This window comes from Dendrobates tinctorius, unplaced genomic scaffold (assembly GCF_039654945.1).
Source record: "Dendrobates tinctorius isolate UK_male_01 unplaced genomic scaffold, ASM3965494v1 ptg000515l, whole genome shotgun sequence".
In the NCBI taxonomy this organism is placed as follows: Eukaryota; Metazoa; Chordata; class Amphibia; order Anura; family Dendrobatidae; genus Dendrobates; species Dendrobates tinctorius.
The window spans coordinates 122405-148282 of record NW_027362174.1 but is presented as its reverse complement, the minus strand read 5'-3'; the positions used below and the strand labels follow the sequence as shown (position 1 = coordinate 148282).

Sequence of the window (25878 nt, the reverse complement as noted above, 5' to 3'; positions counted from 1 at the left end):
TTGCAGCTCTGGAGGTGAATGGAGGATGAGACACGATGTAACAGCAGATTAATGAGCGCAGCTCAGGAGGTGACTGGAGGATAAGACATGATGTAACAGCAGAATAATGAGCGCAGCTCAGGAGGTGACTGGAGGATAAGACACGATGTAACAGCAGAATAATGACTGCAGCACTGGAGGTGACTGGAGGATAAGACATGATGTAACAGCAGAATAGTGACTGCAGCTCTGGAGGTGACTGGAGGATGAGACACGATGTAACAGCAGAATAGTGATTGCAGCTCTGGAGGTGACTGGAGGATAAGACATGATGTAACAGCAGAATAATGAGCGCAGCTCAGGAGGTGACTGGAGGATAAGACACGATGTAACAGCAGAATAGTGACTGCAGCTCTGGAGGTGACTGGAGGATAAGACATGATGTAACAGCAGAATAGTGACTGCAGCTCTGGAGGTGACTGGAGGATGAGACACGATGTAACAGCAGATTAATGAGCGCAGCTCAGGAGGTGACTGGAGGATAAGACACGATGTAACAGCAGAATAGTGACTGCAGCTCTGGAGGTGACTGGAGGATGAGACACGATGTAACAGCAGAATAGTGACTGCAGCTCAGGAGGTGACTGGAGGATAAGACACGATGTAACAGCAGACTAATGAGCGCAGCTCTGGAGATGACTGGAGGATAAGACACGATGTAACAGCAGAATAATGAGCGCAGCTCAGGAGGTGACTGGAGGATAAGACACGATGTAACAGCAGAATAATGAGCGCAGCTCAGGAGGTGACTGGAGGGTGAACGATGAGCAGAGGTTTTTGTCGTCTGCACTTTGTATTTGCTTTTTGTAACTTCACCATTTTTTTCAGGTTCACAAAGATCCAGAACACTAAGGTGACGATGAAGAAGGACGGGATCCACACGCTCCACTACCAGGTCGTCCATTTTGCCAAATTCCCCATGTATACGAACATCACAGTGGATATTGGGAAGCCCCCACCGCGGCCCGCAAGGGGATAGCGCCTCCTGGACTCTGCGCACGTCTGCTGCACCTGCTGAGGATTGTGGGGGTCTCAGACTCCACCGTGGCTCCGTCACAACACCCTGCTCCTCGCTTGTTTCTGAGCTTGTCACCAGGAGAATCCAGATCTGTTGTTGCCGGGAATCTGCAGTGATCTGTTGCCGGGAATCTGCAGTGATCTGTTGCCGGGAATCTGCAGTGATCTGTTGCCGGGAATCTGCAGTGATCTGTTGCCGGGAATCTGCAGTGATCTGTTGCCGGGAATCTGCAGTGATCTGTTGCCGGGAATCTGCAGTGATCTGTTGCCGGGAATCTGCAGTGATCTGTTGCCGGGAATCTGCAGTGATCTGTTGCCGGGGATCTTCTTTGATCTGTTTCTGGGGATCTTCTATGATCTGCTGCTGTGGATCTTCTATGAGTTGTTGCCAGGGATCTTCTGTGATCTGTTTCCGGGGATCTTCTGTGATCTGTTGCAATATGTTGCCGGGGATCTGCCCTCCGGACATGGCCGGTCCTCACTGCTTCGCCCACAGTGTTTCCTTCCTCGTTTCTCTGGAGGCGATTTCCGCTTTCTGATCCCGGCGGCGGCCATCGTCCATCACGCGGTGTGATCTGCTGCGGAGCATGGTGAGCGTGCTGTGTGTGAGGCTGCTCTCCGCCTGTCGGTGCCGGAGTCTGATTGGTCGCGGGGTGGTCTCAGGACCCTCGTGATACGCGGTGCCGGCGGGTCCCGCTGGTTGGACACTCACCTTTCTGAATCTCTGCGTCCTGCCGATTCCTCTTATACTTCCTCCTTCCTTTGATCTTCAGTTTTTCACCTTTTTTTACCGACTTTGCGTTTATTGGACTCGTAAAAGACGAGAAATGCATGAGAGGCCGAGGAGGAGCGGCATCGTGCATGAGCCCACGTCATCGTCTGTGGAGCAGGATGGAGGGGCAGCAGCACTGCGCTCCGGGGCCACACACCCTGCACCTGTGGCTCCTAGGAGAATTCAGGCACCAATCCTAGAGCAACTACTGGCTGTGAGATGTCAGGTGACCGGCACCCGGCGAGCCCTCGATATTACGTGATGGAAGAGAGAGGAAGCATGTCTGTGCCCCAATCACCTCCAGAGCTGCGGTCACTATTCTGACAAAAGAAGAGGCAACAGCAAAATGGTAACCGCAGCTCTGCAGATGACTGGAGCATTTGATATAACAGCAGGATAGTGATTGCAGCTCTGGAGGTGACTGGAGTACAAGACATGATGTAACAGCAGAATATTGACCGCAGCTGTGGAGGTGACTGGAGTACAAGACATGATGTAACAGCAGAATAGTGACCGCAGCTCTAGAGGTGAATGTAGTACAAGACATGATGTAACAGCAGAATAGTGACTGCAGCTCTGGAAGTGACTGGAGCATAAGACACGATGTAACAGCAGAATAGCGAGTGCAGCTCTGGAGATGACTGGAGTACAAGACATGATGTAACAGCAGAAAAGTGATTGCAGCTCTGGAGGGGACTGGAGCATGTGATGTGATAGCAGAATAGTGAGTGCAGCTCTGGAGGTGACTGGGAGATAAGACAACAGTAGAATAGTGACCGCAGCTCTGGACATGACTGGAGCATAAGACACGATATAACAACAGAATATTGACCGCAGCTGTGGAGGTGACTGGAGTACAAGACATGATGTAACAGCAGAATAGTGACCGCAGCTCTAGAGGTGAATGTAGTACAAGACATGATGTAACAGCAGAATAGTGACTGCAGCTCTGGAAGTGACTGGAGCATAAGACACGATGTAACAGCAGAATAGCGAGTGCAGCTCTGGAGATGACTGGAGTACAAGACATGATGTAACAGCAGAAAAGTGATTGCAGCTCTGGAGGGGACTGGAGCATGTGATGTGATAGCAGAATAGTGAGTGCAGCTCTGGAGGTGACTGGGAGATAAGACAACAGTAGAATAGTGACCGCAGCTCTGGACATGACTGGAGCATAAGACACGATATAACAGCAGAATATTGACCGCAGCTGTGGAGGTGACTGGAGTACAAGACATGATGTAACAGGAGAAAAGTGATTGCAGCTCTGGAGGGGACAGGATTATGAGTTTGCAACCAGGGAAACCCAGAACAATAATATCATGCAAATTGTGCAACACCAAAAATTTACAGTTTTCTTGGTGGTCCAGGGCGACCCGCATTAACACCTGGGTCCAAAACATGGGTTTATTCTCCGCCAAAGGAGTAGCATCAATACCCCTCAAAGGCATAGGAGTCCGCAGGGGTATCATGGGAAAACCACAACATTTAGCAAAGTCTAAATCCATCAGATTCAGAGCTGCTCCTGAATCTACAAAAGCCTTAGCGGAAAATGTAGACAAGGAGCAGATCAAGGTAATCGCCAAAAGAAACTTAGGCTGTACACTGCCCACAGCAAATGTGTGTGCAAAATGCTTTTCTCATTTAGGGTAGACAGAAATAGTATGAGAGACGTCTCCACAAAAAAAACACAGCTTATTACGCCTTTTAAACTACCGGCGTTGCGCCCCAGACAAAACCCCATCACATTGCATAGGTTCAGACGTTTGTTCAAAAGGTGGCAGCGCCTCCCGTGTAGTTTTACGTTCACGTAAACGCCGATCAACTTGAATGGCTAATGACATAGAGCCATCCAGACCAGAGGGAGCAGGAAATCCCACCATAACATCTTTTACGGTCTCTGACAAACCCTTCCGAAAGAGAGCTGCCAATGCACTATCATTCCATGTAGTAAGGACCGCCCACTTTCGGAATTTTTGACAGTATAACTCTGCAGAATCCTGACCCTGGTTTAATGCCAACAGGGTTCTCTCAGCTTGATCAACAGCATTAGGTTCATCATACAACAACCCCAAGGCCTGAAAAAATGCATCCACATTAGTCAGAATAGTATTTTCAGGTTTCAGAGAAAAAGCCCAATCCTGGGGATCGCTGCACAGCAAGGAGATGACAATTTTAACCTGCTGCACAGAAATCCCCGATGAGTTAGGCTTCAAGGCAAAAAATAATTTACAATTATTCTTAAAATTCAAAAATTTAGACCGATCCCCAGAAAACACATCAGGAGTAGAGATCTTAGGTTCAGCAGCGTGTGACTGAATGAGGTTGGTGGAAATTCCCTGCACTTCAGCAGTGAGCTGCTCCACACGATCAGACAATTGCTTAATCTCCATTAAAGAAAAAATCCTCCTACGTCCCCAGAAAAAAAGAGGAAAAAATATACAAAAAAATCTTTTTTTTTTTTTTTATTTACAATTCTTTCCTTCTTTAGAGTACCCTAGAGTCTACAGTTAGGCTGGTGATTCTGTTATGGTTGGGTCACCGAGGAGGATAGCAGGCCCAGGCTAAGCCGCAGAAAACCAGAGAGGTTGGTAACTATGCAGATTGCAGATCCCTGATCCTATCCACACAACTAGCAGTAGCCGTGGAGCGTACCTACGATGATCCTAGACGCCTCGGCACAGCCGGAGAACTAAATAAGCCTAAAGCAAGAAAGGGGAAATCTAAACTGCCCCAGAGCAGACCCCAAAGCAATAGACAGCCCCACACATGTATTGTCGGTGAGACAAGATGAAAACACAAACACAGGCAGGAAAATAGACTGAGCAAGCGATGGGGCCCACACTGCCTAGACAGGACAGGAAAGGAAAGACACTGTCTGCAATCACCCAAAAAACCCTGCAAAAAGTCCAACACGTCTGATAGAAAAACACTGAAGTCGCACGACTTCGCCCCCTCTGGTATATTCTGCACTCTGGTATATTCTGAAAGCAAAGCAAAAAGAGGCCAATCTAATAAGAGACAAAAACAAACTGGCACAGGTAGTAACATAAGGACAGTGATTCAGCACAGCCCCAGCCGGAGCTGGCTGACCACACAAAACTGATATAGACAAAACCAGATCAACAGAATAGCAAATGAACACTTAGCTGAACATGCAGGGACTGAGCTGGAAACTAAGACCTCAGGAGGCAGGAAGAAAATCACCAGCAGGGATAGAGGGAGTCGGCTGTCGTAAATCCCAATCTGAAATCCCAGATCTCCAATCATTGTTCTCATTATCAGGTGGCAAGCCTCTGTTAATCAGATCAGCTCCACTACCTCCATTAACCACCAGAGGGAGCCCAGAAAGAGAACTCGCAACCCCTCTGTCAATTTGACCAGTTTCACTTCCTTCAGTAGAAACTAGAGGGAGGCCAGAAAGCGAATTCACAACAGACAGGAGCATGTGATGTAACAGCAGAATAGTGACTGCAGCTCTGGGGGTGACTGGGAGATAAGACACAACAGCAGAATAGTGACCGCAGCTCTGGAGATGACTGGAGCATAAGACACGATGTAACAGCAGAAAAGTGACCGCAGCTCTGGAGGTGACTGGAGCATAAGACACAATGTAACAGCAGAATAGTGAGTGCAGCTCCGGAGGTGACTGGGAGATAAGATGCAATGTAACAGCAGAATAGTGAGTGCAGCTCTGGAGGTGACTGGAATATAAGACATGGTGTAACAGCAGAATAGTGACTGCAGCTCTGGAGGGGACTGGAGCATGCGATGTAACAGCAGAATAGTGAGTGCCGATCTGGAGGTGACTGGAGCATTTATATAACAGCAGAATAGTGATTGCAGCTCTGGAGGTGACTGGAAGGCTAGACACTGTAGCTGGGGATTGTTTACAGCTCTGGAGGGTGAGACACTGTATTTGTGGATTGTCTGCAGCTCTGGAGGTGACTGGAGGGTGAAACATTGTGTATCTGGGTATTGTCTGCAGCTTTGGAGGGTGAAACGTGTATCCGGGGATTGTCTGCAGCTTTTGAGGTGACTGGAGGGTAAGGCACTGTGTATCTGCGGATTGTCTGCAGCTCTGGAGGTGACTGGAGTGTGAAACACTATCTGGGGATTGTCTGCAGTTCTGGAGATGACTGGAGGGTGAGGCACTGTGTATCTGGGGATTGTCTGCAGCTCTGGGGGCTGAGACACTATCTGTGGATTTTCTGCAGCTCTGAAGGGAGAAACATTGTTTATCTGGGGATTGTCTGCAGCTCTTGAGGTGATTGGAGGGTAAGGCACTGTATCTAGGGATTGTCTGCAGCTCTGGAGGTGACTGGAGGGTAAGGCACTGTATCTGGGGATTGTCTTCAGCTCTGGAGGTGACTGGAAGGTGAGACACTGTATCTGGGGATTGTCTTCAGCTCTGGAGGTGACTGGAAGGTGAGACACTATCTGGGGATTGTCTGCAGCTCTGAAGGTGACTGGAGGGTGAGGCACTGTGTATGTGGGGATTGTCTGCAGCTCTGGAGGGTCACGCACTGCCGTCTGAGCAGCCACTCGTCACTCCTTCCTCCCACTACCGAGACCACGGACATCGGTAGTGCCACTGGAGTCTCCGCTGTGGGGTAAGGCCTCGTTCACACGTGTCCATCCTTATATGCAGCAGTACCTCGCTGTGTACCCCACGGGGTCAGGCGATCGCAGGCTCGCGCCCTCTCATTTCTCCCGTTATAAATAGGTACTAAGCAGATCCCCCCCGAAGTCGCCGCATCCTCGGACCACCGATCTATCGAGTCCTGAAATTTACGCGATCAAGGAGCTCAATAGACACAAAACATCAAAGGCCCAAATTTCTGCAACACTGCGAACAATGGCGTAAAGAGCAGATTTCTGAAGTGAAGCATCCTCGCGGCCCCCAAGAGAAAGCTCAAACATGAAGTCTTTACAGGTCCGAAGAGAAGCATGCGTGACCCCACCAAGAGACAGCCCAAACATGAAGCCATTACAAGTCTGAAGAGAAGCATGTGCGCGCCCCCAAGAGAGAGCCCAAACATGAAGCCATTACAGGTCTGAAGAAAAGCGTCTGCGTGGCCCCCGAGTGAGCCCAAACATGAAGCCTTTACAGGTCTGAAGAAAAGCATCCACGCGGCCCCCTTGAGACAGCCTAAACATGAAGCCATTACAGGTCTGAAGAAAAGCATCCACGCGGCCCCCTTGAGACAGCCTAAACATGAAGCCATTACAGGTCTAAAGAGAAGCGTGCCCCCAAGAGAGAGCCCAAACATGAAGCTATTACAGGTCTGAAGAGAGGCATGCGTGCGTCCCCAAGAGAGAGGCCAAACATGAAGCCATTATAGGTTTGAAGAAAAGCGTCCGCACGGTCCCCATGAGACAGCCCAAACATAAAGCCATTACAGGTCTGGAGAGAAGCGTCCACGCTGCTGCCAAAAGAGAGCCCAAACATGAAGCCTTTACAGGTCTGAAGAGAAGTGTCCGCACTGCCCCCAAGAGAGAACCCAAACATGAAGCTTTTACAGGTCTGAAAAGAAGTGTCCGCTCGGCCCCCAAGAGACAGCTCAAACATGAAGCCTTTACAGGTCTGAAGAGAAGCGTCCGTGCGGTCCCCAAGAGACAGCCCAAACAAGAAGCCTTTACAGGTCTGAAGAGAAGCGTCCGTGCTTTCCCCAAGAGACAGCTCAAACATGAAGCCTTTACAGGTCTGAAGAGAAGCGTCCGCGCGGTCCTCAAGAGAGAGAGCCCAAACATGAAGCCTTTACAGGTCTGAAGAGAAGCGTCTGCGTGGCCCCCGAGTGAGCCCAAACATGAAGACATTACAGGTCTGAAGAAAAGCGTCCACGCGGCCCCCTAGAGACAGCCCAAACATGAAGCCATTACAGGTCTAAAGAGAAGCGTGTGCATGCCCCCAAGAGAGAGCCCAAACATGGAGCCATTATAGGTCTGAAGAGAAGCGTCCGCACGGCCCCCAAGAGAGAACCCAAACATGAAGCTTTTACAGGTCTGAAGAGAAGTGTCCGTGCGGCCCCCAAGAGACAGCTCAAACAATGAAGCCTTTACAGGTCTGAAGAGAAGCGATCAAGGAGCTCAATAGACACAAAACATCAAAGGCCCAAATTGCTGCAACACTGCGAACAATGGCGTAAAGAGAAGATATCTGAAGTGAAGCATCCTCGCGGCCCCCAAGAGAAAGCTCAAACATGAAGTCTTTACAGGTCCGAAGAGAAGCATGCGTGACCCCACCAAGAGACAGCCCAAACATGAAGCCATTACAGGTCTGAAGAGAAGCGTGCGCACGCCCCCAAGAGAGAGCCCAAACATGAAGCCATTAGAGGTCTGAAAAAAAGTGTCCGTGCGGCCCCCAATGGTCAGCCCAAACATGAAGCCGTTACAGGTCTGGAGAGAAGCGTCCACGCTGCCCCGAAAAGAGAGCCCAAACATGAAGCCTTTACAGGTCCGAAGAGAAGCATATGCGCGCCTGCCAAGAGACAGCCTAAACATGAAGCCAATACAGTTCTAAAGAGAAGCGTGCGCGTGCCCCAAGACAGAGCCCAAACATGAAGCCATTACAGGTCTGGAGAGAAGCGTTCATGCTGCCCCCAAAAGAGATCCCAAACATGAAGTCTTTTACAGGTCTGAAGAGAAGTGTCTGCACGGCCCCCAAGAGAGAACCCAAACATGAAACCTTTACAGGTCTGAAGAGAAGCGTCCGCGCGGCCCCCAAGACAGCTCAAACATGAAGCCTTTACAGGTCTGAAGAGAAGCTTCCACGCGGCTTCCAAGAGATAGCCCAAACATGAAGCCGTTACAGGTCTGGAGAGAAGCATCTGCATGCCCCCAAGAGAAAGCCCAAACTTTAAGCCATTACAGGTCTGGATAGAAGCATCTGCATGCCCCCAAGAGAAAGCCCAAGCGTGAAGCCGTTACAGGTCTGGAGAGAAATGTCTGCGCGGCCCCAAAAGTGAGCCCAAACATGAAGCCTTTACAGATCTGAAAAGAAGTGTCCGTGCGGCCCCCAAAGTGAGCCCAAACATGAAGCCTTTACAGATCTGAAAAGAAGTGTCCGTGTGGCCCCCAAGGAACAGCCCAAACGTGAAGCCTTTACAGGTCCGAAGAGAAACGTCTGCGCGGCCCCCCGAGAGAGAGAGCCCAAACATGAATCCGTTACAGGTCTGAAGAAAAGCGTCTTCGCGGCCTCCAAGAGAGAACTCCGAACATGAAGCCGTTTCAATTCTGAAGAGAAGCGTCCGCACGGCCCACAAGAAACAGCCCAAACGTGAAGCCTTTGCAGGTCCGAAGAGAAACGTCCGTGCGGCCCCCAAGAGAGAGCCCAAACATGAATCCGTTACAGGTCTGAAGAAAAGCGTCCGTGCGTCCTCCAAGAGAGAACTCCGAACATGAAGCCGTTTCAATTCTGAAGAGACGCGTCCGCGCGGCCCACAAGAGCCCAAACATGAAGCCTTTACAGGTCTGAAAAGAAGCATCTGCACGGCCCTGAAGAGAGAGCCCAAACATGAAGCTGTTATAGGTCTGAAAAGAAACGTCCTCGTGGCCCCCAAGAGACAGCCCAAACATGAAGCTGTTACAGGTCTGGAGAGAAGCGTCCGCGTGGCCCCCAAGAGACAGCTCAAACATCAAACTGTTACAGGTCTGAATTGGGCTGTTTGTTGGGGACCGCGCGGACGCTTCAATTCAGACCTGTAACAGCTTGATGTTTGGACTGTCTGTTGGGGGCTACGCGGACGCTTCTCTCCAGACCTATAACGGCTTCATGTTTGGGCTGTTTGTTGGGGACCGCGTGGACGCTTCAAACATGATGCCGATACAGGTCTGGAGAAGCGTCCGTGCAGCCCTTAAGAGACAGCCCAAGTATGAAGCCGTTGGGGGCCACGAGTAAGCTTCTCTTCAGACCTCTAAGAGCCATTACAGGTCTGCAGAGAAGCGTCGGGGCGGCACCCAAGAGAAAGCCCAAACATGAAGCCGTTAGAGGTCTGAAGAGAAGCTTACTCGTGGCCCCCAAGAGCCATTACAGGTCTGCAGAGAAGTGTCGGGGCGGCACCCAAGAGAAAGCCCAAACATGATGCCGTTACAGGTCTGGAGAGAAGCGTCCGCACGGCCCCCAAGAAACAGCCCAAACATGTAGCCTTTACAGGTCTGAAGAGAAGCGTACTCGCGGCCCCCCAGAGAAAGCCCAAACATGAAGACTTTACAGGTCTGGAGAGAAATGTCTGCGCGGCTCCCAAGAGACAGCCCAAACATGAAGCCTTTACAGGTCTGGAGAGAAGCGTCCACGCGGCTCCCAAGAGACAGCCCAAACATGAAGCCATTACAGGTCTGAAGAAATGGCGGTGGCACCAGCAAAAATGATTCCTTCTATTTACAAGTTTCAGATTTTTCTAAACCAAAAAATTATTTTAGGAAAATAATGAAAACCCTGGACAAGTTTGGTACGACCGTAATAGCGGTGACCCAGACTGTGGTGTCACCATCTCGATTTCACCATGCAATGTACTCCATAAAAACAAGTCCCAAAACAACACTGGCGGAATTGCATGGGGTTTTTAATTTTTTTTCCCATTATCCAGCCCATTATCCGCTCATCCCGTAAAAACGAAAAAGTTCTAGCTCTTGAAGTAATGGAAATTGACAACGGTGGGAAGGGGTCATAAACGATTGAATCTCAGTAGGTGCGCTCCAGTCCATGCTCTGTGTGTCCCCAGCAGACAGGGTCCCCTAAGCTAATGGCCTGATCCACACATCAGATGAAGCTCTGTGGTGGCGCTCCAGTCCATGTTCTGTGTCCCCAGCAGACAAGGGCCCCTAGGCTAATGTGCTGATCCACACAACGGATCAAGTTCGGTGGCATGCTTCAGTCTATGCTCTGTGTGTCCCCAGCAGTCAGGGGCCCTAAGCTAATGTGATGATCACACAACGGATCAAGCTCGGTGGGCACGTTCAGTCCATGCTCTGTGTGTCCCCAGGAGACAGGGACCCCTAAGCTAATGTCCTGATATACACAACAGATGAAGCTCAGCGAATGCTCTCCAGTCTGTGCTCTTTGTGTTCCCGGCAGACAGGGGCCCCTAATCTAATGTCCTGATCCAGACAACAGATGAAGCTCGGAGAGCGGGCTCTAGTCCGTGGTCTGTGTGTCACTGGCAGACACGGGGTCCTAAGCTAATGTCGTGATCCACATAACTGATCAATCTCGGTGAGTGCGTTCCAGTCCGTTCTCTGTGTGTTCCTGGCAGACACAGCCCCCAGACTAATGGTCTGATCTACACAAACAATGAGAGAGGGCCCTGCTCTGAGGCTCTTGGGAAAGGGTGAGGTGTGAACGAGGTCTTACTGGCCGCAGACTGGACGGAGGTGTGAACGAGGCCTTACTGACCGCACAGACTGGATGGAGATGTGAACGAGGCCTTACTGACCACACAGACTGGACGGAGATGTGAACGAGGCCTTTCTGACCGCACAGACTGGACGGAGATGTGAACGAGGCCTTACTGACTGCACAGACTGGACGGAGATGTGAACGAGGCCTTACTGGCTGCACAGACTGGACGGAGGTGTGAACGAGGCCTTACTGACCGCACAGACTGGACGGAGATGTGAACGAGGCCTTACTGACTGCACAGACTGGACGGAGATGTGAACGAGGCCTTACTGGCCGCACAGACTGGACGGAGGTGTGAACGAGGCCTTACTGACCGCACAGACTGGATGGAGATGTGAACGAGGCCTTACTGACCGCACAGACTGGACGGAGATGTGAACGAGGCCTTACTGACTGCACAGACTGGACGGAGGTGTGAACGAGGCCTTACTGGCCGCACAGACTGGACGGAGGTGTGAACGAGGCCTTACTGACCGCACAGACTGGACGGAGGTGTGAACGAGGCCTTACTGTCCGCACAGACTGGACGGAGGTGTGAACGAGGTCTTACTGGCCGCACAGACTGGACGGAGGTGTGAACGAGGCCTTACTGGCCGCACAGACTGGACGGAGGTGTGAACGAGGCCTTACTGACCGCACAGACTGGATGGAGATGTGAACGAGGCCTTACTGACCGCACAGACTGGACGGAGATGTGAACGAGGCCTTACTGACTGCACAGACTGGACGGAGGTGTGAACGAGGCCTTACTGGCCGCACAGACTGGACGGAGGTGTGAACGAGGCCTTACTGACCGCACAGACTGGACGGAGGTGTGAACGAGGCCTTACTGTCCGCACAGACTGGACGGAGGTGTGAACGAGGTCTTACTGGCCGCACAGACTGGACGGAGGTGTGAACGAGGCCTTACTGGCCGCACAGACTGGACGGAGGTGTGAACGAGGCCTTACTGACCGCACAGACTGGACGGAGGTGTGAACGAGGCCTTACTGGCCGCACAGACTGGACGGAGGTGTGAACGAGGTCTTACTGGCCGCACAGACTGGACGGAGGTGTGAACGAGGCCTTACTGACCGCACAGACTGGACGGAGGTGTGAACGAGGCCTTACTGGCCGCACAGACTGGACGGAGGTGTGAACGAGGCCTTACTGGCCGCACAGACTGGACGGAGGTGTGAACGAGGCCTTACTGACCGCACAGACTGGACGGAGGTGTGAACGAGGCCTTACTGGCCGCACAGACTGGACGGAGGTGTGAACGAGGTCTTACTGGCTGCACAGACTGGACGGAGGTGTGAACGAGGCCTTACTGACCGCACAGACTGGACAGTTAATGCGGAGTGTGGCCGAGTGCATGGTATCACTACGGCATTGGAACAGGTAAGGAAATGCTGGTGACAGGATCCATGATTCTGATTTCTGACACGCGCCTTCTGTGGTCGCGCTGTTTTTTCGTGAGCAGAGTGCAAAAAAGAAAAATACCGGAGACTCCAGGTTCTGATCTGAGTCACGGATCATATGGACAAGTAGAACGCTGTGTCATAAGCGGACACCATCCATGTGTGGCCCTGGTGAGCCCTTATTGTGGAAACCTCAAAAAGAGGACAAAAAAATCCTCCAAAAAATTCAGATACAAACCAGACAGGCCCAAATGCATCTGCACTAATCCAGGGCGCAGCGGACCCAAGTAAAATGGCAGCTGCACAGGTGCATAAATACCAAATGAAACAGCCAGCCTACAATCAGGGATTGGCCGTGTGGTACACCAGTGCAGAAGAAATAATCCGCATGTGGCAGTGTTCACACAGGGCTTCTGGTTCACAGCCTCTTAGTATCACCATATAGGGGGCTGCCCAGTGCCAACTAGAATGCATCCCGTGTGAACAGAGGCCACAAGTGTGCAGAACCATTTGGGCCCTTATTGTGGCGCGGGCCGATTGTGGCCCTGGTGAGCCCTTATTGTGGCGCGGGCCGATTGTGGCCCTGGTGAGCCCTTGTTGTGGCGCGGGCCGATTGTGGCCCTGGTGAGCCCTTGTTGTGGCCCTGCTGTGAGAAGCAGAAATCGCTGGAGTATGAAAGAGGTCCATACATAACAATCTTGGACCGCCAGTGACATGAGCCCCCGTATCCGGTGCAGGCTACAGCTGGATGCCCCAATGTGGGCGGAGTTTATGGTTACATAGGCAGGTGTGGAGCGAAATTATACTGGAGAGAGGACCGAAACCAATCTGACAGCAGAAGCTTCGTTACAATGTCGCTGACATGGATGGCGATGAGCTGCAGCACTGGCAGTGTCCTAGGATTGGTGCCTGGAGGCGGCGCTACCACGCTGTCGGTGCCGGGTCCCTCCACTTTGGAACGTCTTGTACTTCTTTTTCTATGACCGGTGTGGAGTTTGGAGATGATGATGGTCGATTCTCCATCTTTACAGTTTTCATAAAATCTTGAAAATTTTTCAGGATGAGTTTTTATTGGTGTGGAGCGCGGTCGGGTGAGGTAGCAATATCAGCGGCACGCTGTGTGAACGTGGCCAAAAGAGGAGACCGAAGCCAAAGATACAAGTGTTTAATCATGCAGGGGTGGGGAACCTCAGGCCCCAGGGCCATTTACGGCCCTCGATGACCTTTTATCAGGCCCCCGAGCAGATTCTCAGGGACCGCATTCTTGGGCAGGGAGCTGTATTTTGATTGTCACAAGCTCATTCATTTCTTCTTGCTCTGTTAACACACACGCAGTGTTCACTATTGAACACTGAAGCGCATGCAATGAGAGATTACGTCCCGACACCAGTGCCAGAGTCAGGATCTACTTTGTGGGCGGAGTTTGTACGGCCCCCGAAGGATGGAATAAATGTCCAAATGGTCCTTGGCAGAAAAAAGATTCCCCACCCCTGTAACGCGGCCAAAAGAGGAGACAGGAGCCAAAGATACAAGTGTTTAATGTAAGCTCCACACACGTTCCGCTGCCGCCATCAGGACCCCAGGCGTCCTGTCCAACCGCACGAGAACACGGAGCAGAACGCGAGGTTTCTACCGTGATCAGAGCGCCACCTACCTGTCCTCATTACTAAGGGGTGTCCACAGCCTGATCCCGAGGACTACTACCCTCAGCATCCTAATAGCTGCACAGAGCTGCCTAGCAATACCAGCTGTCCGGATGATAACTAGAGACCCCTGAACAACCCATTTGTAAATGCTCTGGATATCGTAACATCGGGGCAACCTGTTGTCACGTAATATCGGGGCAACCTGTTGTCACGTTGTAATATCGGGGCAATCTGTTGTCACGCTGTAATATCGGGGCAATCTGTTGTCACGCTGTAATATCGGGGCAACCTGTTGTCACGCTGTAATATCGGGGCAATCTGTTGTAACATCGGGGTAACCTGTTGTCACGTTGTAATATCGGGACAACCTGTTGTCACGTTGTAATATCGGGGCAACCTGTTGTCACGCTGTAATATCGGGGCAACCTGTTGTCACGTTGTAATATCGGGGCAATCTGTTGTAACATCGGGGCAACCTGTTGTCACATTGTAATATCGGGGCAACCTGTTGTCACGCTGTAATATCGGGGCAATCTGTTGTAACATCGGGGTAACCTGTTGTCACGTTGTAATATCGGGACAACCTGTTGTCACGTTGTAATATCGGGGCAACCTGTTGTCACGCTGTAATATCGGGGCAATCTGTTGTAACATCGGGGCAACCTGTTGTCACATTGTAATATCGGGGCAACCTGTTGTCACGTTGTAATATCGGGGCAATCTGTTGTAACATCGGGGCAACCTGTTGTCACATTGTAATATCGGGGCAACCTGTTGTCACGTTGTAATATCGGGGCAACCTGTTGTCACACTGTAATATCGGGGCAATCTGTTGTAACATCGGGACAACCTGTTGTCACGTTGTAATATCGGGGCAACCTGTTGTCACGCTGTAATATCGGGGCAATCTGTTGTAACATCGGGGCAACCTGTTGTCACATTGTAATATCGGGGCAACCTGTTGTCACGCTGTAATATCGGGGCAATCTGTTGTAACATCGGGGCAACCTGTTGTCACATTGTAATATCGGGGCAACCTGTTGTCACATTGTAATATCGGGGCAACCTGTTGTCACGCTGTAATATCGGGGCAATCTGTTGTAACATCGGGGCAACCTGTTGTCACATTGTAATATCGGGGCAACCTGTTGTCACATTGTAACATCGGGGCAACCTGTTGTCACGTTGTAATATCGGGACAACCTGTTGTCACGTTGTAATATCGGGGTAACCTGTTGTCACGTTGTAATATCGGGGCAACCTGTTGTCACGTCGTAATATCGTGGCGATCTGTCGATGCATCGTGGCGAGCTGTTGTCAAGTTGTAACATCGGGACGACCTGTCGCAACATTGGGGGTGACCTGTTGTCATGTCGTAACATTGGGGCTGTTGTCACGTCGTAACATCAGGGTGACCTGTCGTCACGTAACATCGGAACGACCTATCATAATATCGGGGCGACCTGTTGTAACATTGGGGCAATCTATAGTCACGTTGTAACATCAGGGCGATCTGTCTTACATCGGGGTGACCTGTTGTCACGTAACATTGGGGCGACCTGTCGTCACGTTGTAACATCGGGGGACCTGTCGTAACATCGGAGTGACCTGTCGTCACGTAACATCAGGGCGACCTGTCGTAACGACCTGTCAACACGTTACATCGGTGTGACCTGTCATCAAGTTACAATATCGATGCGACCTGTCGTCACATTACAACATGGGGGTGACCTGTCGACACTGCATAACATTGGGGAGACCTGTTGACACGTTATAACAGTGGTGCGACCTGTCGTCACGTTATAACATCCGGGTGACCTGTCCACATGTTATAACATTGCTGCGACCTGTCAACAATTCATAACATCGGGGCAACCTGTCAACACGTTATAACATTGGTGTGATCTCATTACATTTATAACTAGTATACATTTTCTTGTAACATTTCTATTGTGCAGTCTCCACCCACGAGGAGCGCGTAGTCCCGCCCCTGCTGTGTCTACAGATTATTGATTTGTCTTATGTTGTAATAGGATTGGGGACAATACAGTTTTCACGGCTGATCTCCACATCAGACAAATGGCAGGATTATGGGACGCCATGTCATAACTTGCTACACTCTCTAACTAGGGCTGGACTGAGGTCTGGGGGCTCCATCTATCTACAAGTTCTTCCGTCCTTCCTCCAAGCTGCAGTTCTTGGTCTTCTCACATTTGGCCAGGCGGTTTCCTTCCCAGTAGCCCACATCTTGTCCATCATGACACCGACACTTCGTGCAAGCGTCCATCCACACGTACTGGCCAGCAGGAATCACACGGCTCTGAGCTGCATCAGAAAAGCAGTTGGGACCTGAGAATGATGAAGAAAAAAGTCAAGAGACGCAGAACCGACGCCGTAGTACATGGGAAAGTCATTACCGACCCCTGAGGTCACCTGACCACAAACATGTCCGAAGGATCTAACTGCAACATCGTCACCGATATGTGAGCGGTGTGTGGGCTGCGTGGGTCTGATAGGAGAGCGGTGTGTGTGCTGCGTGGGTCTGATAGGTGAGCGGTGTGTGGGCTGCGTGTGTCTGCTAGGTGAGTGGTGTGTGGGTCTGATAGGTGAGCGGTGTGTGGGCTGCGTGGGTCTGATAGGTGAGCGGTGTGTGGGCTGCGTGGGTCTGATAGGTGAGCGGTGTGTGGGTCTGATAGGTGAGCGGTGTGTGGGCTGCGTGTGTCTGATAGGTGAGCGGTGTGTGGGCTGCGTGGGTCTGATAGGTGAGCGGTGTGTGGGCTGCGTGGGTCTCATAGGTGAGCGGTGAGTGTGCTGTGTGTGTCTGATACGTGAGCGGTGTGTGGGCTGCGTGGGTCTGATAGGTGAGTGGTGTGTGGGCTGCGTGTGTCTGATAGGTGAGCGGTGTGTGGGTCTGATAGGTGAGCGGTGTGTGGGCTGCGTGTGTCTGATACGTGAGCGGTGTGTGTGTTGCGTGTGTCTGATAGGTGAGCGGTGTGTGTGCTGCGTGTGTCTGATAGGTGAGCGGTGTGTGTGCTGCGTGTGTCTGATACGTGAGCGGTGTGTGTGTTGCGTGTGTCTGATACGTGAGCGGTGTGTGGGCTGCGTGTGTCTGATATGTGAGCGGTGTGTGGGCTGTGTGTGTCTGATAGTTGAGCGGTGTGTGGGCTGCGTGTGTCTGATACGTGAGCGGTGTGTGTCTGATATGTGAGCAGTGTGTGTGCTGTGTGTGTCTGATAGGTGAGCGGTGTGTGTGCTGCGTGTGTCTGATACGTGAGCGGTGTGTGGGCTACGTGTGTCTGATACGTGAGCGGTGTGTGTCTGATATGTGAGCAGTGTGTGTGCTGTGTGTGTCTGATAGGTGAGCGGTGTGTGTGCTGCGTGTGTCTGATACGTGAGCGGTGTGTGGGCTGCGTGGGTCTGATAGGTGAGCGGTGTGTGGGCTGCGTGGGTCTGATACGTGAGCGGTGTGGGTCTGATACGTGAGCGGTGTGTGCTGCGTGGGTCTGATAGGTGTGTGGGCTGCGTGTGTCTGATAGGTCAGCGGTGTGTGGGCTGCGTGTGTCTGATACGTGAGCGGTGTGTGGGCTGCATGTGTCTGATACGTGAGCGGTGTGTGGGCTGCGTGTGTCTGATATGTGAGCGGTGTGTGGGCTGCATGTGTCTGATACGTGAGCGGTGTGTGGGCTGCGTGTGTCTGATATGTGAGCGGTGTGTGCTGTGTGTGGGCTGCGTGTGTCTGATACGTGAGTGGTGTGTGTGCTGTGTGTGTCTGATAGGTGAGCGGTGTGTGGGCTGCGTGTGTCTGATACGTGAGCGGTGTGTGGGCTGCATGTGTCTGATACGTGAGCGGTGTGTGGGCTGCGTGTGTCTGATGTGAGCGGTGTGTGGGCTGCATGTGTCTGATACGTGAGCGGTGTGTGGGCTGCATGTGTCTGATATGTGAGCGGTGTGTGCTGTGTGTGGGCTGCGTGTGTCTGATACGTGAGCGGTGAGTGGGCTGCGTGTGTCTGATAGGTGAGCGGTGTGTGGGCTGCATGTGTCTGATACGTGAGCGGTGTGTGGGCTGCGTGTGTCTGATATGTGAGCGGTGTGTGCTGTGTGTGGGCTGCGTGTGTCTGATACGTGAGTGGTGTGTGTGCTGTGTGTGTCTGATAGGTGAGCGGTGTGTGGGCTGCATGTGTCTGATACGTGAGCGGTGTGTGGGCTGCGTGTGTCTGATGTGAGCGGTGTGTGGGCTGCATGTGTCTGATACGTGAGCGGTGTGTGGGCTGCATGTGTCTGATATGTGAGCGGTGTGTGCTGTGTGTGGGCTGCGTGTGTCTGATACGTGAGCGGTGAGTGGGCTGCGTGTGTCTGATAGGTGAGCGGTGTGTGGGCTGCATGTGTCTGATACGTGAGCGGTGAGTGGGCTGCGTGTGTCTGATATGTGAGCGGTGAATGTGCTGTGTGTCTAATATGTGAGCAGTGTGTGCTGCGTGTGTCTGATATGTGAGCGGTGAATGTGCTGTGTGTGTCTAATATGTGAGCAGTGTGTGCTGCGTGTGTCTGATAGGTGAGTGGTGTCTGATATGTGAGCGGTGTGTGTGTCTGATATGTGAGCAGTGTGTGCTGCGTGTGTCTGATACGTGAGCGGTGTGTGGGCTGCATGTGTCTGATACGTGAGCGGTGAGTGGGCTGCGTGTGTCTGATATGTGAGCGGTGAATGTGCTGTGTGTGTCTAATATGTGAGCAGTGTGGGCTGCGTGTGTCTGATATGTGAGCGGTGAATGTGCTGTGTGTGTCTAATATGTGAGCAGTGTGTGCTGCGTGTGTCTGATAGGTGAGTGGTGTCTGATATGTGAGCGGTGTGTGTGTCTGATATGTGAGCAGTGTGTGCTGCGTGTGTCTGATACGTGAGCGGTGTGTGGGCTGCGTGTGTCTGATACGTGAGCGGTGAGTGGGCTGCGTGTGTCTGATAGGTGAGCGGTGTGTGGGCTGCATGTGTCTGATACGTGAGCGGTGAGTGGGCTGCGTGTGTCTGATACGTGAGTGGTGTCTGATGTGAGCGGTGTGTGGGCTGCGTGTGTCGGATATGTGAGCGGTGTGTGGGCTGCGTGGGTCTGATAGGTGAGCGGTGTGTGGGCTGCGTGGGTCTGATATGTGAGCGGTGTGTGCTGTGTGTGTCTGATAGGTGAGCGGTGTGTGCTGTGTGTGTCTGATAGGTGAGCGGTGTCTGATATGTGAGCGATGTGTGCTGTGTGTGTCTGATAGGTGAGCGGTGTGGGCTGCGTGTGTCTGATATGTGAGCGGTGTGTGCTGTGTGTGTCTGATAGGTGAGCGGTGTGTGGGCTGCGTGTGTCTGATATGTGAGCGGTGTGGGCTGCGTGTGTCTGATATGTGAGCGGTGTCTGATATGTGAGCGGTGTGTGCTGTGTGTGTCTGATAGGTGAGCGGTGTCTGATATGTGAGCGGTGTGGGCTGCGTGTGTCTGATATGTGAGCGGTGTGGGCTGCGTGTGTCTGATATGTGAGCGGTGTCTGATATGTGAGCGATGTGTGCTGTGTGTGTCTGATAGGTGAGCGGTGTGTGCTGTGTGTGTCTGATAGGTGAGCGGTGTGTGGGCTGCGTGTGTCTGATATGTGAGCGGTGTGGGCTGCGTGTGTCTGATATGTGAGCGGTGTCTGATATGTGAGCGATGTGTGCTGTGTGTGTCTGATAGGTGAGCGGTGTGTGGGCTGTGTGTGTCTGATATGTGAGCGGTGTGTGCTGCGTGTGTCTGATATGTGAGCGGTGAATGTGCTGTGTGTGTCTGATGTGTGTGCTGCGTGTGTCTGATAGGTGAGTGGTGTCTGATATGTGAGCGGTGTGTGTGTCTGATATGTGAGCAGTGTGTGCTGCGTGTGTCTGATACGTGAGCGGTGAGTGGGCTGCGTGTGTCTGATAGGTGAGTGGTGTCTGATATGTGAGCGGTGTGTGTGTCTGATATGTGAGCAGTGTGTGCTGCGTGTGTCTGATACGTGAGCGGTGAGTGGGCTGCGTGTGTCTGATAGGTGAGTGGTGTCTGATGTGAGCGGTGTGTGTGCTGCGTGTGTCTGATACATGAGCGGTGTGTGGGCTGCGTGTGTTGGATATGTGAGCGGTGTGTGGGCTGCGTGTGTCTGATATGTGAGCGGTGTCTGATATGTGAGCGGTGTGTGCTGTGTGTGTCTGATAGGTGAGCGGTGTGTGTGCTGCGTGTGTCTGATACGTGAGCGGTGAGTGTGCTGTGTGTGTCTGATAGGTGAGCGGTGAGTGGGTCTGATATGTGAGCGGTGAGTGGGCTGCGTGTGTCTGATATGTGAGCGGTGAGTGTGCTGCGTGTGTCTGATACGTGAGCGGTGAGTGGGCTGCGTGTGTCTGATAGGTGAGTGGTGTCTGATATGTGAGCGGTGTGTGTGTCTGATATGTGAGCAGTGTGTGCTGCGTGTGTCTGATACGTGAGCGGTGAGTGGGCTGCGTGTGTCTGATAGGTGAGTGGTGTCTGATGTGAGCGGTGTGTGTGCTGTGTGTGTCTGATACATGAGCGGTGTGTGGGCTGCGTGTGTTGGATATGTGAGCGGTGTGTGGGCTGCGTGTGTCTGATATGTGAGCGGTGTCTGATATGTGAGCGGTGTGTGCTGTGTGTGTCTGATAGGTGAGCGGTGTGTGTGCTGCGTGTGTCTGATACGTGAGCGGTGAGTGTGCTGTGTGTGTCTGATAGGTGAGCGGTGAGTGGGTCTGATATGTGAGCGGTGAGTGGGCTGCGTGTGTCTGATATGTGAGCGGTGTGTCTGATACGTGAGCGGTGAGTGTGCTGTGTGTGTCTGATAGGTGAGCGGTGAGTGGGCTGCGTGGGTCTGATATGTGAGCGGTGAGTGGGCTGCGTGTGTCTGATATGTGAGCGGTGTGTGGGCTGCATGTGTCTGATACGTGAGCGGTGTGTGGGCTGCATGTGTCTGATATGTGAGCAGTGTGTGCTGCGTGTGTCTGATAGGTGAGTGGTGTCTGATATGTGAGCGGTGTGTGTGCTGTGTGTGTCTGATATGTGAGCAGTGTGTGCTGCGTGTGTCTGATAGGTGAGTGGTGTCTGATATGTGAGCGGTGTGTGTGCTGTGTGTGTCTGATATGTGAGCAGTGTGTGCTGCGTGTCTGATAGGTGAGTGGTGTCTGATATGTGAGCGGTGTGTGTGCTGTGTGTGTCTGATATGTGAGCAGTGTGTGCTGCGTGTCTGATAGGTGAGTGGTGTCTGATATGTGAGCGGTGAGTGTGCTGTGTGTGTCTGATAGGTGAGCGGTGAGTGGGCTGCGTGGGTCTGATATGTGAGCGGTGTGTGGGCTGCATGGGTCTGATATGTGAGCGGTGAGTGGGCTGCGTGTGTCTGATACGTGAGCGGTGTGTGGGCTGTGTGTGTCTGATAGGTGAGCGGTGAGTGGGCTGCGTGGGTCTGATATGTGAGCGGTGTGTGGGCTGCATGGGTCTGATATGTGAGCGGTGAGTGGGCTGCGTGTGTCTGATACGTGAGCGGTGTGTGGGCTGCGTGTGTCTGATACGTGAGCGGTGTGTGGGCTGCGTGTGTCTGATATGTGAGCGGTGAGTGGGCTGCGTGGGTCTGATATGTGAGCGGTGTGTGTGCTGTGTGTGTCTGATATGTGAGCAGTGTGTGCTGCGTGTCTGATAGGTGAGTGGTGTCTGATATGTGAGCGGTGAGTGTGCTGTGTGTGTCTGATAGGTGAGCGGTGAGTGGGCTGCGTGGGTCTGATATGTGAGCGGTGTGTGGGCTGCATGGGTCTGATATGTGAGCGGTGAGTGGGCTGCGTGTGTCTGATACGTGAGCGGTGTGTGGGCTGTGTGTGTCTGATAGGTGAGCGGTGAGTGGGCTGCGTGGGTCTGATATGTGAGCGGTGTGTGGGCTGCATGGGTCTGATATGTGAGCGGTGAGTGGGCTGCGTGTGTCTGATACGTGAGCGGTGTGTGGGCTGCGTGTGTCTGATACGTGAGCGGTGTGTGGGCTGCGTGTGTCTGATATGTGAGCGGTGAGTGGGCTGCGTGGGTCTGATATGTGAGCGGTGTGTGGGCTGCGTGTGTCTGATACGTGAGCGGTGAGTGGGCTGCGTGTGTCTGATACGTGAGCGGTGAGTGGGCTGCGTGTGTCTGATAGGTGAGCGGTGAGTGGGCTGCGTGTGTCTGATACGTGAGCGGTGTGTGGGCTGCGTGTGTCTGATACGTGAGCGGTGAGTGGGCTGCGTGGGTCTGATACGTGAGCGGTGTGGGTCTGATACGTGAGCGGTGTGTGCTGCGTGGGTCTGATAGGTGTGTGGGCTGCGTGTGTCTGATAGGTGAGCGGTGTGTGGGCTGCATGTGTCTGATACGTGAGCGGTGTGTGGGCTGCGTGTGTCTATGTGAGCGGTGTGTGCTGTGTGTGGGCTGCGTGTGTCTGATACGTGAGTGGTGTGTGTGCTGTGTGTGTCTGATAGGTGAGCGGTGTGTGGGCTGCGTGGGTCTGATACGTGAGCGGTGTGTGGGATGCGTGGGTCTGATAGGTGAGCGGTGTGTGGGCTGCGTGGGTCTGATACGTGAGCGGTGTGTGGGCTGCATGTGATATGTGAGCGGTGTCTGATATGTGAGCGGTGTGTGCTGTGTGTGGGCTGCGTGTGTCTGATACGTGAGTGGTGTGTGTGCTGTGTGTGTCTGATAGGTGAGCGGTGTGTGCTGCGTGTGTCTGATAGGTGAGCGGTGTGTGGGCTGCGTGGGTCTGATACGTGAGCGGTGTGTGCTGCGTGGGTCTGATAGGTGGGCGGTGTGTGGGCTGCGTGGGTCTGATACGTGAGCGGTGTGTGCTGCGTGGGTCTGATAGGTGAGCGGTGTGTGGGCTGCGTGGGTCTGATACATGAGCGGTGTGTGTGCTGTGTGTGTCTGATATGTGAGCAGTGTGTGCTGCGTGTGTCTGATAGGTGAGTGGTGTCTGATATGTGAGCGGTGTGTGTGCTGTGTGTGTCTGATATGTGAGCAGTGTGTGCTGCGTGTGTCTGATTGGTGAGTGGTGTCTGATATGTGAGCGGTGTGTGTGCTGTGTGTGTCTGATATGTGAGCAGTGTGTGCTGTGTGTGTCTGATTGGTGAGTGGTGTCTGATATGTGAGCGGTGTGTGTGCTGTGTGTGTGATATGTGAGCAGTGTGTGCTGTGTGTGTCTGATTGGTGAGTGGTGTCTGATATGTGAGTGGTGTGTGTGCTGTGTGTGTCTGATATGTGAGCAGTGTGTGCTGCGTGTCTGATAGGTGAGTGGTGTCTGATATGTGAGCGGTGTGTGTGCTGCGTGTGTCTGATACGTGAGTGGTGAGTGTGCTGTGTGTGTCTGATAGGTGAGCGGTGAGTGGGCTGTGTGTGTCTGATACGTGAGTGGTGAGTGTGCTGTGTGTGTCTGATAGGTGAGCGGTGAGTGGGTCTGATATGTGAGCGGTGAGTGGGCTGCGTGTGTCTGATATGTGAGCGGTGTGTGTGCTGCGTGTGTCTGATACGTGAGCGGTGAGTGTGCTGTGTGTGTCTGATAGGTGAGCGGTGAGTGGGCTGCGTGGGTCTGATATGTGAGCGGTGAGTGTGCTGTGTGTGTCTGATAGGTGAGCGGTGAGTGGGCTGTGTGTGTCTGATAGGTGAGCGGTGAGTGGGCTGTGTGTGTCTGATAGGTGAGCGGTGAGTGGGCTGCGTGGGTCTGATATGTGAGCGGTGAGTGGGCTGCGTGTGTCTGATACGTGAGCGGTGAGTGGGCTGCGTGTGTCTGATACGTAAGCGGTGAGTGGGCTGCGTTTGTCTGATACGTGAGCGGTGAGTGGGCTGCGTGTGTCTGATACGTGAGCGGTGAGTGGGCTGCGTGTGTCTGATACGTGAGCGGTGTGTGGGCTGCGTGTGTCTGATACGTGAGCGGTGAGTGGGCTGCGTGGGTCTGATACGTGAGCGGTGTGGGTCTGATACGTGAGCGGTGTGTGCTGCGTGGGTCTGATAGGTGTGTGGGCTGCGTGTGTCTGATAGGTGAGCGGTGTGTGGGCTGCGTGTGTCTGATAGGTGAGCGGTGTGTGGGCTGCGTGTGTCTGATACGTGAGCGGTGTGTGGGCTGCGTGTGTCTGATACGTGAGCGGTGTGTGTGCTGCGTGTGTCTGATAGGTGAGCGGTGTGTGGGCTGCGTGTGTCTGATAGGTGAGCGGTGTGTGGGCTGCGTGGGTCTGATAGGTGAGCGGTGTGTGGACTGCGTGCGTCTGATACGTGAGCGGTGTGTGGGCTGCGTGTGATATGTGAGCGGTGTCTGATATGTGAGCGGTGTGTGCTGTGTGTGGGCTGCGTGTGTCTGATACGTGAGTGGTGTGTGTGCTGTGTGTGTCTGATAGGTGAGCGGTGTGTGCTGCGTGTGTCTGATAGGTGAGCGGTGTGTGGGCTGCGTGGGTCTGATAGGTGAGCGGTGTGTGGGCTGCGTGGGTCTGATAGGTGAGCGGTGTGTGGGCTGCGTGGGTCTGATACGTGAGCGGTGTGGGCTGCGTGGGTCTGATACGTGAGCGGTGTGTGCTGCGTGGGTCTGATAGGTGAGCGGTGTGTGGGCTGCGTGTGTCTGATACGTGAGCGGTGTGTGCTGCGTGGGTCTGATAGGTGAGCGGTGTGTGGGCTGCGTGGGTCTGATAGGTGAGCGGTGTGTGGGCTGCGTGGGTCTGATACATGAGCGGTGTGTGCTGTGTGTGTCTGATAGGTGAGCGGTGTGTGGGCTGCGTGTGTCTGATATGTGAGCGGTGTGTGCTGTGTGTGTCTGATAGGTGAGCGGTGTGTGGGCTGCGTGTATCTGATATGTGAGCGGTGTCTGATATGTGAGCGGTGTGTGCTGTGTGTGTCTGATAGGTGAGCGGTGTGTGGGCTGCGTGGGTCTGATACGTGAGCGGTGAGTGGGCTGCGTGGGTCTGATACGTGAGCGGTGAGTGGACTGCGTGGGTCTGATACGTGAGCGGTGTGTGGGCTGCGTGTGTCTGATACGTGAGCGGTGTGTGGGCTGCGTGTGTCTGATAGGTGAGCGGTGTCTGATATGTGAGCAGTGTGTGTGCTGTGTGTGTCTGATACGTGAGCGGTGTGTGTGCTGTGTGTCTGATATGTGAGCAGTGTGCTGCGTGTGTCTGATAGGTGAGTGGTGTCTGATATGTGAGCGGTGTGTGTGCTGTGTGTGTCTGATATGTGAGCAGTGTGTGCTGCGTGTGTCTGATACGTGAGCGGTGAGTGGGCTGCGTGTGTCTGATAGGTGAGTGGTGTCTGATATGTGAGCGGTGTGTGTGTCTGATATGTGAGCAGTGTGTGCTGCGTGTGTCTGATACGTGAGCGGTGAGTGGGCTGCGTGTGTCTGATAGGTGAGTGGTGTCTGATGTGAGCGGTGTGTGTGCTGCGTGTGTCTGATACATGAGCGGTGTGTGGGCTGCGTGTGTTGGATATGTGAGCGGTGTGTGGGCTGCGTGTGTCTGATATGTGAGCGGTGTCTGATATGTGAGCGGTGTGTGCTGTGTGTGTCTGATAGGTGAGCGGTGTGTGTGCTGCGTGTGTCTGATACGTGAGCGGTGAGTGTGCTGTGTGTGTCTGATAGGTGA

The 25878-nt window shown here is 53.0% G+C and overlaps 2 protein-coding genes across 3 annotated transcripts in view; one reads left to right on the top strand and one right to left on the bottom strand.

The window, feature by feature from the left end:
• B4GALT2 (beta-1,4-galactosyltransferase 2) overlaps positions 1-13684 on the top strand; it is a 56932-nt gene extending 43248 nt beyond the window's left edge. Inside the window, exons 7-8 of one of the 2 annotated variants that reach the window (XR_012227713.1) lie at positions 868-11200; positions 11761-13684. Coding sequence is in view for 1 of the 2 variants with exons in the window: in XM_073565004.1 (XP_073421105.1) it covers positions 868-1018 (151 nt within the window). In the remaining variant the exon portion in view is untranslated. Of the gene's footprint in view, positions 1-867 lie in introns of both variants that reach the window. The other variant, XM_073565004.1, reaches the window with a different exon arrangement.
• A 465-nt stretch (positions 13685-14149) lies between these two features.
• Positions 14150-25878, bottom strand: part of LOC141078206 (von Willebrand factor C domain-containing protein 2-like) — a 75769-nt gene continuing 64040 nt past the window's right edge. The window contains exon 3 of the mRNA XM_073565005.1: positions 14150-16623. Coding sequence (XP_073421106.1) covers positions 16436-16623 — 188 coding nt within the window. The 3' untranslated portion in view covers positions 14150-16435. The remainder of the gene's footprint in view (positions 16624-25878) is intronic.